Consider the following 14,328-nt stretch of genomic DNA (forward strand, 5'->3'; position numbering starts at 1 on the left):
GATGGAACACACACTTCACACCCTGCTCTTGGAAACTTCCTGACACCAACAGCTATTTGAAAAATACAAACCCAAAATGAAACCAAAAACCCTTCAGCTGATCAGGGACCACCAGCCAAAACCAGGTTTGAAAGCGAGGATCATCCTCCAAGTCAGGAATGACCTTGGAACAAAACCAAACTCCTGCACATCAGAGTCACTGAACAGAGGAAATGTTTGCAGCAACACAACCTTTAAAAAGCCAAGAGAAAACACAGGAGGTGCCTGCTGCCCTTTGGGGGCACCTCAACAAATCCCTGATCCACCAGGATGGGAGAGGAACTCACAGAACATGGAGCAAACCCAAAGGCTGGAAACAGTAACAAAAACACAGAAACAAAAATGAAAATGTACTAAAATTTAATCATTCATAAAAGCTGTAATTTAATCTGTGACAGTAAAACACAAGAAGCAATATTAGAGTTGGTTTAGTATATTATATATTTTTTGCTTTTAAAGCCATAGAAATCAGTTATCCCAGTTTTTTTCCTATAAAAGACCCATTTTTCCAAAGCATTATGCACAAACATTTTTAATTAGAATACAATGGCAGAATGAAAATAATGATGTTCCGTAACTTTTAAATATAAAATGAAGTCAATGACTCAAAAAGTTATTTGTTGCAGTGAGTTCAAAGGGAAATTTTGGATAATATATATCTATAGTTATAGATATAAAATATAACAGTGGAAAATTTTTAGTGCTTGATGGGGAGAAATTATGATAAAATGGTCAATATGAATTTTAATTATAATAGCAATCTCTAACATTTGAAATGCATCCATGCTCCTTGGGATAATCATATGCTAGAGTCAATTATATTTATTTTCACATCTGTTAATTGCTATTGCAAAGGAGGAGGAATATTGGCTTAAATTTCCAAGAGATATACACAGAGCAACTGCTTTTTCCAGGGACTGTGTGCAAACCATTTTCCAGATCTAAATTCTTCCCGCAGTATATAAAAAACAGGAGAAGCTTCTTCCGATATGTTACTCATTTCCATAAGGTTTTGAAGTTGGGAATGCTGGCACTTTCCATTTAGGCAACAGTTCTTCATTCCTGCAATCTGGAGAAAGCAGAACAGAACACAAGTAAGGGATGATGGAGGGACATTTCTTACCCTGCTGAGGAGGTCAGTGATGCCAAGGGCCTGAAAGCTGCCCACAGGCAGCAGCAGAGCTCATTTCCCCAGAATTCAGAATTCAGGGCTGTTCCTGGTGCAGAGCAGGAGATTGTGGGAACTCTGCACTTGTTGTGTTTTATCATGGCCAGACAACTGCCACCCTCCTGTCCCTGCCTGATAGCACCAGAGGCCTCCAGGGGCTCTGCAATTCCCCCTGCTCAGCAGCCCAGGGTGGGGGATCCCTTCCAGCTCTGGGGTTCTGGGGTGAGCCCCATGAATGTGAGACCCCCCAGAGCCCTGATCTGGCTGTGGCCAGCAGGCCCTGGGTCACAGGGGACTCAGGGAGGGAGCTGGAGGGTGCAGGGAGAGGGGCTTTAGGGCTCCTGCCATCCCACACCACACCAGGGTCTGTGGTGTCTGAGCACAGAACTCCTCCAGCAGCTCCCAGTGTGTCAGTGCTGCTGCACACGGGGCCTGGGAGGGAGGGACAGGGCAGAAATCGCTCCCTCCCGGGCTGGGGAAGCCAAATTCCACCCTGGCTGAGCAGGAGGCATCACCTGAGCAATAGGAAAAGCCACTCAAGGCTCTTCAGTCTCCTTTCCTAAAGCCATTGTTTCCCACAGCCCTGGGCTGTTCTCTTCTGGCACCCAAAGCTGGGGGGAAGAATCCACCTTCCCTCATCCCTCACCCCCCAGGGCAGCTCAGGAACAGCCCCTGGCCTGCAGAGCTGCCCTGAGCCACCTCAGGGCCACCTCAGGGCCACCTCAGGGCCACCAAGAGCAGGGAGCCGGGGCCTGGCACAGCCCCTGTCCCCAGGAGTGCAGCCTGGGGCCGGCAGCTCTCGGGTGCTGCAGGACAGGGCTCAGCCCAGGACACAGCAGGGACCCCCTGAGGGTGACAAAGGCAGCTGCCATCTGCCAGAGCCCTTCCCTGCCCCCAAATGGGGACATTTCTGTCCCAAACCTGGAGCTCTGGAGCTGCTGTTTCCTTCCAGGAGCATGACACAACAGCTGTGAGCACACAGAGTTCCCTGCCAACATACACAGGAAGATTATTTATAGCTGTGTCCAGCCTTGCCGTGGTTTTTTTGGTTGGGTTTGTTTTCAGGCTTTTTATGCTTGTTTTGGTTTGGGGTTTGGTTTGGTTTTGTTTTTTTGGTGGGAAGCTTTTTATTTCTGTGCCATCAAAACCCACATCCCACCCAAAACAATTTGTAATTGTCCCCAAAGCTCCCAGCACGGGGGCAGCAGAAACACCAGCATTTATCAGAGGATAAAAAGGAAGCAAAAGTGAGCCCTGGTGGCTCAGAGCTCGGTGTCACAGGCCAGAGGGAGAGCCCAGAGGGGCCAGAAGGAAGTTCCTGCTCAGGCACAGTCCAGAAGAGCAGCAGAGGGAAGGGGGCTCTGGCAGGAGCTGCCCCAGCTGGGATTCAGACACCTCTTACCTGGCTCAGAGCTGCTGCGTGATGGGAGTCTAAAGCAGCAGACATGATTTCTTTTTAGGCTTCTTCTTTTCCACTGGTGTTTTTCTATTTATCTGTCTGACCAGGTCATAAAAGATCTGCCAATGAAAAACACAAGCTGAAAAATCCAAGTGATAAAACACAAGCTGTCAAAACCGAGGCAGGCTGGGGAGCTCACAGCTCTTTCCTGGTGGCTGCAGTTGTGCAAATTCAATTAAACTGCTTGAATTTATTAAATGTTGCTCAAGCAGATGCTTATGGAAGAAGAAACCCAGAACTTCCATCAGTGTGCAGAACATAAGGGAGCTGGAAATTCAGTTTGTCACCACCAAAGCCTTCAGAAGAACACGGCAATGAAATGGCAACAATTTCCTGGCTTTGGAGATGTGGGAGAAAACTCAGGATGAACAAAGGGTTTATTAAGACAGGTACAAAACCCTCAAGGATCACCTCACCAGCAGAGCCCTGCCCTGCAGCTCTGTCCCCTGGCTGTCCCTCCCAACATCTGCCCTGAGCTCCACATTTCCACCAGGGCACTGTGGCAGGGCCCTCTTTCAGCTGCACAGCTTTTGTCAATGCTGCTGCTGGCAGTTGTTTTCCCAGCAAGACTCAACCCATTTATAGCAAAATGAGCTTTGCAAAAATGCTTGGAGCTGGGTCACAGCGTTGAGGAGAAATATTTCAACCTTCAGAGGGCTCCACCCTTGTCCTTGTTTATTTTTTCCCCTTCCTGGAGTGGCTGACAGCTCACAAATTCTTGTTGATTCCAAAGGAATTCAGAAGACAAAGAAACAGTTTATAACACACTGTAACTACTGAAATTTAAAATCTTCCTTTCTCATAAATTAGATTATTTAGGTGCTAGTACTGACTGTGAGTACAGATGACTGCAACAAGGTTTCAGGAATGCCACCATCCCTAGAAACAGTCACTGTGCTGCTGCAAGAGCATCTCAGGTCACCAGAAGGACGCCTGATTCACTCTGGATTAAAAGCTTATTATCTGAAAGGTTTGATTCACATTCAGCAAATGCATGGAGGAATTTATCACTCTTCATCTAGATTTTAACAAATTTAGAAACTCCAGAAGTAGGAATAGCAGGAATAAACCCCAGAAGAATACAAATGCTTCCCCAGCCCAGGAGCCAGCAGGACAAACTCCCAGTGCACTGAGCTGCTTCATTCACAATTTTTCTCTTTGATTTCCTCAGCTTTTGTACTTTTTACAATTAGGAAATATCAACTGGCAGGAGACCAGGAACTCATCTTGCAGATAATGACATTCTTCTGTCTGATGTGACCTCGCTGGAGGCTGCAGACCCAGCAGGGGAAGAGGGAGAGGCAGGATTCCTGTGTGAGGGATGTGGGGTGTCTGTGTGCCCCACAGAACCCCTGCCCAGGGCTCTGAGGAGGGTGAGTCTGCACCCCCAGCCTGGAAATGCCCAGCCCAGCATCTGTCCCCCTCCCTGGGGATCTGCTGGATGGCTGAGCCGCTCCTTGCTTCATCTCCAGCCCTGCTTCTCCTCCAGCTCAGACACACAAATCAATCCCTGCTGGCAGCAGTGGATCCTGAGCACTGCAGCCAGGCTAATCCCAGCCACAGGAGCTGCAATTCCCAGAGCCTGGAGCTCCCTTCCCTTTCCACAGCCCCTGCTGCCAGCCCAGCCCTGGGCCCAGGCCAAGCTCCTGCTGCTCCTGCTTATCACACACCCCTGAACAGTCCCAGTTATCTGCTGGCACCAGCCCAGCTCTGCTGCACGGGGTCACCTCTGCTTTTGTGCCTGGAAACTCGGCCTCTGGCACAGGCAGATCATTCCCAGCACAGAGTAAAAACTTGGTGCCTGATGTGGAGCAGAGCTCCCTCAGCACAAGCCCACGGGGCCAGGGAGCAGGAGAAGGCACCCCAGAGCAAAAGGGGGTCTCAGTTAAACTCAGAACTGCTCAGCCCTGGCTTTGGGCACGGTTTCAGCAGGCTGGGGGCTTACACAGGGCTGTGATGAGGCATCTGCAGCCAGAAATGCAAATGCTTCAAAAGCAGCAGCCAGCAGCACACAAGACAAGGAGTACAGCGGGGCATCGTCCACGTTTGGACTGGCAGCAGTTATCTGTACAAAATACTCTTTCCAGATAAAGTTTATCTAAGCTAAGAGGCACCCATCCAACCCAGGACCTCTGCTATTCCTGGCCCCTGGCTACAGAAACACTGACCTGGGAAGTCACCCTGCCTTTGCAGAGAAAAGGGAGCAAAAAGTACCCAAATACATTGCATGGCAACCCTTTCCTAGGCTGAGAATTGGGATAATCCTGGATCTCCCCAGTTCAGACACACCCTGCTTCAGTGGCACGTGGTGGTTACCTCGTTTACGTTGATTTTCGACTTTGCAGACGATTCTAGAAAGGCACAGTTACACCACTGTCGTGCTAAGTTCTGCCCCTGCTCTTTGCCCACGACTCGTTCTTCCTCCAGGTCACATTTATTGCCAACCAGGATCATGGGAACCTGGAGAGGAGCAAGCAGGAAGAGAGATCCATCAGCAAGTTCATGTACAGAGAGCTCTGTGCTGCTGGGGCTCTCAGACTGAGGAGGGGGAAATGCAGTGCAAAAATGCAGTGCAAAAATGCAGTGCAAAAATGCAGTGCAAAAATGCAGTGCAAAAATGCAGTGCAAAAATGCAGTGCAAAAATGCAGAAGGAAAAGCGTAGAATGAAAAGCGTAGAAGGAAAAGCGCAGAAGGAAAAGCGCAGAAGGAAAAGCGCAGGAGGAAAAGTGCAGGAGGAAAAGTGCAGGAGGAAAAGTGCAGGAGGAAAAGTGCAGGAGGAAAAGTGCAGGAGGAAAAGTGCAGGAGGAAAAGTGCAGGAGGAAAAGTGCAGAAGGAAAAGTGCAGGAGGAAAAGTGCAGAAGGAAAAGTGCAGAAGGAAAAGTGCAGGAGGAAAAGTGCAGAAGGGAAAGTGCAGGAGGAAAAGTGCAGGAGGAAAAGTGCAGGAGGAAAAGTGCAGGAGGAAAAGTGCAGGAGGAAAAGTGCAGGAGGAAAAGTGCAGGAGGAAAAGTGCAGGAGGAAAAGTGCAGGAGGAAAAGTGCAGAAGGAAAAGTGCAGGAGGAAAAGTGCAGAAGGAAAAGTGCAGAAGGAAAAGTGCAGGAGGAAAAGTGCAGAAGGGAAAGTGCAGGAGGAAAAGTGCAGGAGGAAAAGTGCAGGAGGAAAAGTGCAGAAGGAAAAGTGCAGAAGGGAAAGTGCAGGAGGAAAAGTGCAGGAGGAAAAGTGCAGGAGGAAAAGTGCAGAAGGAAAAGTGCAGAAGGGAAAGTGCAGAAGGAAAAGTGCAGGAGGAAAAGTGCAGGAGGAAAAGTGCAGGAGGAAAAGCGCAGGAGGAAAAGCGCAGGAGGAAAAGTGCAGGAGGAAAAGTGCAGGAGGAAAAGTGCAGGAGGAAAAGTGCAGGAGGAAAAGTGCAGGAGGAAAAGTGCAGGAGGAAAAGTGCAGAAGGGAAAGTGCAGGAGGAAAAGTGCAGGAGGAAAAGTGCAGAAGGAAAAGTGCAGGAGGAAAAGTGCAGGAGGAAAAGTGCAGAAGGAAAAGTGCAGCAGGAAAAGTGCAGGAGGAAAAGTGCAGGAGGAAGTATGAAAACCAATAAAAATCAGGGGACAAGGATGATGAAGTGGCACCTGCCCCTCTCCAGTGCCTGGCACGGCTGTGGCCCTCCAAGATGTCCCAAAGAGGAACAAAAGGAGGTGTCCCAGGCCAGCCTGGACAGGGCTTGGAGCACCCTGGGGTAGAGGGAGGTGTCCCTGCCCATGGATGAGCTTTGAGGACCCTTCCAACCCAAACCGCTCTGGGATTCTCTGACACCTTCAACAGGGGAACAAAGCCCACCCAACGATCTCCCCTGGGAGGGCCAGCTCCCTGGGGACAGCAGTGGCCTGAGGCTGCTCCCTGTCCCCTGGGGCTCTGCTGGGACAGCAGCCCTGGGGATGGCACGGGCTGAGAGCAGAGCAGGATGATGCCACAGCCCAGAACCAGTTCCTGTTTCCCCCACGCTGTGGAGAAGCAGAAAAAACCCCAAAGAGCTGCTGATAAGGGTTTGCACCCGCTCCATTTCCTCAAACATTTCATTCCTTGAGCAGAAATCGAGTCATTTCCAGCTGGAAAATAAATCATTACCTGCTCCATTTGGTAATTTACAACACACTGTTAATATTTATTCCCAGCTTTGAACTTCAGCTTCCCTTTCACACACCTGGAATAACCCTGACAGCCTCCAGTGCAAGACAGCTGCAGAGCTACTGAGAACATTATAATATCCTCACTGCTATTGCTCCTTAACTTTGAAGGAAATAAAGCACAGAGAAAGCACAGAGAAAGCACAGAGAAAGGAGAAAATGCAAATCCTGGAAAGGAGTCTAAAGGAAAAAAAGTTACATCATGTTGTTCTCAGTCAACTCCTACCATTTCTAAACATTGTGGCTTCCAGGACATGGGAAAATCTGGTTTTGTGATGGCCCTTAGCAGGTGCTGTGCCTCAAACAACACCACCAAAAACTTACTCAACACTAACCAAGAATATTTATTCTTTGAAAGAAGCTTTGTATGTAAACATCCAGGCATTTGAGAGCAAACACTTCTTAACCATTTGCAGAAATAAATACAAACACATTCTACTCACATCTTCAGTGTCCTTAACCCGTAAAATCTGTTCCCGCAGGTCCTGGAGGTCGTTAAACGTGGACTGTGCTGTTATAGAATATACTAGTGCAAACCCCTGCCCATTCTTCATGTACAGATCCCTCATGGCTGTGAATTGCTCCTGCAAGCAAATATTTTTAAAAGTAATTAGCTGGTGAATGCAACTAATGAATAGCTCCAAAGGAATACTTTTATTGTACTGGAGACGAGCATACAGTGCCATACAGCATGGATTTACATATTTACCCCTCACAGAAACCCACTGAAGCATGGAAATTGAATAAAAGCATTAACACTCTCTTTCCCTTTGTTTTTTTTTTTTCCCCTTAATAAAGGGCTTCTCAAAAAAAATGTGGAAGAGATGAAGAGCAGCAGTAAAACCATCTCTGCAGACAGACTGAAATGCCAGAGCGGGCTGGACAATGCCAGCAGGGACAGGACTTTTACCAGACCCACACAGCAGCAACTTCTGCAGCTGCTGGTGGGAATTGCCAAGGCTTTCCCAGTAAAAGCAAGCTCCAGGGAGCAGCCCCTGTGCTGTGCTGCTGGCACTGGCTGCAGGCTCTGTCCTTGTGCTCCTGGTGCTTGCAGAGCTCAGAAGGTTGAGGTGGGGATGGCACAGGAGGCACCAGCTGGGCACAGAGCCCACCAGGCCACTGGCACTCCCCACACTGGGCCGGGGTTATTGAACAAAATCCTTCCCTTTCCGTTACTGCAGCTGATTTATTGCTTTTGCTTGGATCACCGCTCTGAAGAAAGGAACTCCACAGCAATTAGATAAAGAAATGGCACTTACTGTCCCTGCTGTGTCGAGGATCTCCAGCATACACTGCTGACAGTCTACCTCCACTTGCTGGGGAAAAAGGGGAACAAAGAGCTCAGACTCAGTGGTGTGCAGTGGGACAGGCAGGAGGGATCTCAGCTCAGTCTGTATTACCCCACAAAGGGCTCTGAGCAGAGCAGGCACCTGCACTTGCCCAGGGCTGAGCAGCACTGCTGGCAGAGGATTAATCTTGCCCCAAGCCAGGCATTTGGGTCAGCTCATGTGCTCCAGAACTCCCTTCATTAGCAAGGCTTAAATGAGCAGCTCACTGTAAACATCTCAACTTAAGTGAGACTGTAAATATCTCGACTTAATCCACTCTTACAAATCAAAGCACCTTAAAACTTCAATTTTACTATGCTGATGGGAGAGAAGGGAATAAGGAAGAGAGGAAAATTCAAATATTTCAGGGTTCTCACAGTGAGACTTTGCAAATCCTTCACTCCCTGAGAAATGTCTTGGATCTAACGAGGGTAATTCCAGGAAAGTCAAGTAAATTTAACAGCAGAACTCATGCCACAATTTAATTTAATTATCCCAGGCACAAATGTCACAAGTTTTCAGTGTATGTTTTGGTGCCTTTAATGCTGGTGACATTTCTAATCCGTGAAACAATGGGTCACTTGACATCCATCCAGGGAAGAAAGCAGCTCTGTGCCTGGCATTACGTAACAGCTCAGGGATCCTGCAAGGATTTCTGCTCAGCCATTCCAGCCCTGCACCCAAAACACTCCCAGGAATTTCATATTCTCTGGGAGACTTGAGAGAAATAAAAACGATGGTGGTTTACCTTTCTGTATGAATCTTCTATTGTTGGGTCATATTTTTCAACAAAAATTCCCTGAACGAACTGTACAGTCTGGAGAGGAAAGAAATCAGAAAAAAACCCTAAGTGAGCTGAACACAACCAGAAACATTCACAGGAAAAAGCAACATCAGTAAAACTGCTCTGCTGTTTTTATCAAATAGTGAGAAAAAGACATAAAATTTCAATTTTGCAAATAAAATTTGTGTTTTTTCTGTTAAAATCACATTATTTGAGCCATGTTTGCAGAAGTTTTTTGCACATCAACTGTTTGCTCGCTTGTCTCAGAAAAGATGATACCCTCAAAAATGCCTTTACTCCGCTGCCTGTGACTTTAGAAGGACAAAAATCACCAAATATGGAAGACTTGAGATTTGAGCAGAAGCACTGGCAACCTGTGCACTGTGGGAAATGCACATTTCAATCCAAAGGAGCCCAGAGCAGAGCAGGGAGTGCAGCCTGGAGAGCCTCCAGACACTCCCTGTGCACGAAGCACTGCAGGAGGAGCCCTCACTCCATCTCCAAGGATTCCTTCCCTGCACACCTCAACACTTCCCAGCGAGCTGCCAGAGGGATGGGAGCATCCCTGGGAGCCCAGCTCTGTGCCCTGCCTTCTGCCAGGACAGAGTTTTCCTCCTCCTCTGGGAGGCAAAGCTCCTTTTTCCTTTTCACCCACAGTTATTTGCAGTAAAGCAGCACAGGAGTGGCTGAAGATTTGGGTGATGTTTGTAAAACAAGGTGGTGTGCACTCGTCAAACTGAGAGCTGAGATCCCAGAACTGAATTCTGTCTCTTGAAAATCAACCAACACACACCACTCATCTTCTGCCAACCGAACCTCTCACAAGTTTTACACAGCAAATTTGTGAGGAAAGTCTGAGAAGCCACAAGTGCCTCATTTCAAAATCATTCTGTATCACTAAATAAGTGCATCCCAGAAGCAGCAGCAGCCCTGTGCTGGCACAGAAGAGTTAAAACAACAAGGAGGATCTGCAGTGAAACAACCCCATATTGTCATCTGCACTCCAGTGCAAACTGAGCTGGAAATGAACACCAGGCTCTTTGTTGCACAGGTCAGTTTATACAGTTGGGAGAATGAAATTTAAAGTGACCCCATATTATTTTAAATCCCACCTTGTAACCTCTCCTTGCTAATGCTTGGAAATAAGGACAGACTCTTTGAAAGCTGAATATTATCCACTCCTAGCTGCTAATTGGCACTTTCTGGGTGCTCCTATAAACACAATGGATCTATGCTGCACACGAATTACCAAACATGCTGACTTAGCACCCACCCTGGCTAAAAGAATTTAACTTCTATTTACCAGACTATTTGAGTATTTGCATTTCAGCTGTTAAAAAGGTCAGTGATGGTGCTGACTCAGACTTCACATCACCAAGAAGGAAATTCAAGTATGTCAGATGCTGAGTAATCTTTATTTACAGCATACTACTAAGTGCCCCATCTCACCTAGTGAGTCTTTCAGTGTTATAACAGAAAATTAAGATAATCAGGGAAGTGCTGGTGGAAAAAGTACTACAGATTGCTTATATTGCTGTGGAAGAACAGAGCTTGTAAAAAATTACACCTTGTACACGTCTTGTAGTGATTAGGATGGGATTGCTGAAAGAGTGCATCAAATTTGATATACAACTGAATAACCTCTCCTCCTGTTCCCTGGGATTCTGCAGGTGATTTACCAGGATTATTACCTGGCTGTAGCAGCAGAATAAACAGCGAGGCAGGACAGGAAGGCTGCTCAGCTCATGTCTGTGACAAGGAACGCTGCAGTTCCTTGCTGTAGATAATTCACACTTGACCAGTTCTTTGCCCCTCTGCTGGAGAGAGCTGCTTGACTGCTGAGTGATAAATGGGTGACACAAGTCTCTCTCTCAGGGCTCTGCTATCAACTCTGCTGTGTAAACCTCTCCTTAGGAACAAGACAAGCACTTGAGGAGTGCAAAGTGTCATCAGCCTGCTGCTCCCTCTGTGCACAGGCTGCAGATGGGTTCTCAGTGCTCTGAGCCCAGGTGATGGAAAACACGAGGTGTGCAAGGCTGAACCCCCCAGTTCTGTCACTGATTCCAGCCAGACTTCTCCTGCTCTGCCAGTGCTCTTGGGCTTTTAATATCACACAGATATTCAGCCATGTACAGCACAACACCCATGCAGGAAGCAGACATGACACGCTAATTACCAGCAATTAATCACCTCTCCAAAACCATGCCACCCCTCCTCTCAGCAGTGTCACAGTGGCTACATGGAAGTCCTGGCACATGTTAGAAGTCACAGAAACTCCCCAAAGCATCAGGAACCTGGTCTGAGAGAGCCAGGCAGCTGGAGGGCTGGGGATGGGCTCCAGAGCTGCTTCCCCAAACTCACCAGAGCAGACTTGCCCACACCTCCTGAACCAAGGACCACCAGCTTGTACTCACGCATGGTGTGGTCTGTTCAGAGAGCGACGACCTGCAAGGCAGGAGGAAAGGCAGCAGTTAAAACCCAGAGCTGTGACCCTGTCCTGAAAACAGCAGCACTCCCCCTTCACCCAATCCTCCCAGGATGGGAACACCTTTATTGACAGCTCTGCCTTTCCTTTTTCCACCTCAACACTCAGGCTGAGAAGGCCACTCCAACAGCCCCAGGTCACAGGAAATGGCCAAAGCTGATCCTGGCAGTGCTGGGCGAGGAAGAGGATGGACACACCATGGGACAAACACAGAGCCTGCCCCAGCTGTGCTGGGCACCACGAGCTGTCACTGCCTGTCCTCTGCTTCCTCAGCATTTCATGGCACAAACCACAGCACGGGACAAGAAAATTAGATCAGAAAGAAGCGAGTCAAGAGGTTTCTCTGCCCCCACCCCCAGCAGGGAGGGATTTAGGTCAGCATTCTCTCTCTGGAAAAGGTCAGGCCCAGCGCACGGCTGCCAAGGCAGAGCTCTCTGCTCGCCCAACACAGGCTCTGCCTTTTTATGGAAATCTTGCAACTCCCTCAAGTCACTACGCAGCACCAGAAAACTTCTCCTTCTCCTCGAGGTTCCCTGACAAATAAGGCAAATGACAAAGCTGGTGATAAACACTTTGCAGGGTGTTTATATCAGCAGCCAGGCTGGGCTGTCCCGCTCCGGGGCTGCGGCAAACAATGAGCTCAGCACGAATCCCCCCTTCCGCAGGGACGGCGCTTCCTTCCCAAGTAAGGGCTGCACACAGCAGGGCTGGGAGCCTGGGCAGGCTCCACTGCTCCCAGCCACTTCAAACTAATGCTCCACACAATTTATGGGCTCGCAGGCTACAGCCTTTAAAAATAAAAACGTCTTCCAAGGAGTTTGATGGAGAAATGCATCACCCTGTCGATATGGCCGTGAGCACGCCTGTCAAGAACAGGGGCTGTATTTTTAGCTTTGCAACGTGGACAACTCCCTGACAATCTGTGTCTCGAGTTTATGTAATCATTAAACAGGGACAGGTTCTCTTCTGTCATTTCTGCTCCCAAGGGGAAGATGTAAAACAGAGGCAAGAGGAACCCTGTGTGCTGCTGCTCGTGTGAGCTGAACTGAGAGCTGGGGATCCTCCCCAAACATCCCCCTTAGCCCTCACTCTCACCCTCCCCTGCTTCATGGGCTCAGCATCACCCAAGAGTGCCTTTAAACAAAAATCTGAAAATCCCATGTGCAGCTAGAGAGAGACACACAAATTTCTGTGCTCGGTTTAGCACAAGTTTAAACTCATTTTTGAAGCTGGAATAACAGAAATCAGTGCAGCCCATCATTCTAAGCACCTGCAGGAGGTTTTTCTTCAACTCTTGAAGCCCACGTGAGCTGCAGTTGCCTAACTGCAAATTGTGAAACCAAGTCAGACTGAAAGGGGCTTTCCAGAAACTGCTTAAAAGCAGAGCAGGGGATGGCTGTGCACTCTAGGACACTGACAACAGTTCTGGCTAAATTCTGGGAACTGCAAGCTCCTCTTCTTCAGCATTTCCCTGAGAAGTAACACTCACTTCCTTTCTTTCAAAATCATGATTTTGAATGGGAAGGAGAGGGGAATTCCAATTAACATTTATTTTCCCTTTGATAATCCCAAGAAATTAAAATCTGATGCATTTTTTATAAAGCATAAATGCAACTTATTGATCCAGGTTGTCTTCATTTCCCTACAGTCCCACAGTCAGTTCCACCAAAGAAAACGCAGAAAGCAATCAAGCTAAGGGTTAAATTTAGCTGTGAACTATTTCACTTCTTATTTATAGTAGAAAATACTTGTGGGAAAGTTTAAGCTGGGAGCAGTACAAGACTAACTTCTCATTTCTTCTCTACAGTATTTGCTGATTTTTTTTTTTTTCAGGTGCAACAGGAAACCAAGATCCTGAAAGGCACGAGCCTTATTACTGTAAACCCCACATGCCTTAATTATCTTGTAGCTCTTTCACAAGTATGTTAATGTTATCTGTTTATACAACATGAATAGAGTGCTCAAGAAATTACTATGCTGCACCCTGGCCAACTTTTCATTTGGCAACTGTTGAAGCCCACCTAAATACAGTCAGACACAGCAGCATTCATTTCCATCCAGAGCTCTCTGCAGCAGTCACATGCTGTGAAGCAACGGCTCCATTTCCAAATGGAATTGAATTATGGCTGTTAAGTGTTCCTTCAGAGTCAAGAGAAGTGTATGATCACTAAAGAGTGTAAAAAAAATTAGCTGTACATGTTCTCATTAGTTCTGAATGGTGTGGTGCAAAGCTGAGTGTGTCTCCTTGTGCCCCTGAGCTCCAGCAGGAGAAGCACGGGGCACACCTCTGCCATCCCATCACATCCCAAACCACCTGCATCACCTGCAGGGTAATAAATCATAGGGTTCTTTTATCTCTAATCACAAAAAGCTTTGATTCTACACCATCAAACAGCCATCTGTGAATCCATCAGAATCCATCTGTGTTCTGTATTCTTTAACAGGAGCATCTCTTCTCTCTGCTGCTGTCACAACTGCCCGGGAGGAGACACAAATGGACACTCATCCATTCCCAGCAGCAGCCCCAAGCTGCTCAGCTCCTTCCTGACAGAAAAGTGAGGGGCTCTACCCTGGGAGCAGCTGGAGAGGTGGGAGAAGCTGCAGGATATTTGTGTCAATACCCAAAGGCAGAGGATCCCTGCGAAGGACCACGGGCAGGTGCAAGCAGAGCTGGAGCCCTACCCTGAAATGTGGCTCCCAGTCCCCTGCAGCTGTGCTCAGCCAAGCCCTGGTGCACTCTCCAGGCTGCAGGAGCCATCCTCACCCTCCTGCAGCCGGGGCTGCATCGGGGCAGGAAGCAGCAAAACTCCCAGGGTATTTCCCAAGAGGAAGAGCGGGGCAGAGGCTGGGGGAGGTGGTGGGGACAAGGGGCCCTTCAGGATACAAACCTGATGCAAA

The 14,328-nt window shown here is 48.1% G+C and overlaps 1 protein-coding gene across 2 annotated transcripts in view; it reads right to left on the reverse strand.

Annotated features, from left to right (window-relative positions):
- Nucleotides 1-382: 382 nt before the first annotated feature.
- Nucleotides 383-14,328, reverse strand: part of RAP1A (RAP1A, member of RAS oncogene family) — a 29,082-nt gene continuing 15,136 nt past the window's right edge. For both annotated transcript variants that reach the window (XM_058856099.1, XM_058856100.1), the window contains exons 3-9: nt 11,307-11,390; nt 8,910-8,978; nt 8,093-8,149; nt 7,277-7,417; nt 4,983-5,126; nt 2,610-2,725; nt 383-1,108 (exon numbers count right to left, since the gene is read on the reverse strand). In XM_058856099.1, coding sequence (XP_058712082.1) covers nt 2,639-2,725; nt 4,983-5,126; nt 7,277-7,417; nt 8,093-8,149; nt 8,910-8,978; nt 11,307-11,363 — 555 coding nt within the window. In that variant the 5' untranslated portion in view covers nt 11,364-11,390 and the 3' untranslated portion in view covers nt 383-1,108; nt 2,610-2,638. The remainder of the gene's footprint in view (nt 1,109-2,609; nt 2,726-4,982; nt 5,127-7,276; nt 7,418-8,092; nt 8,150-8,909; nt 8,979-11,306; nt 11,391-14,328) is intronic.

Source organism: Poecile atricapillus, chromosome 23 (genome assembly GCF_030490865.1).
Source record: "Poecile atricapillus isolate bPoeAtr1 chromosome 23, bPoeAtr1.hap1, whole genome shotgun sequence".
NCBI classification, from domain to species: Eukaryota; Metazoa; Chordata; class Aves; order Passeriformes; family Paridae; genus Poecile; species Poecile atricapillus.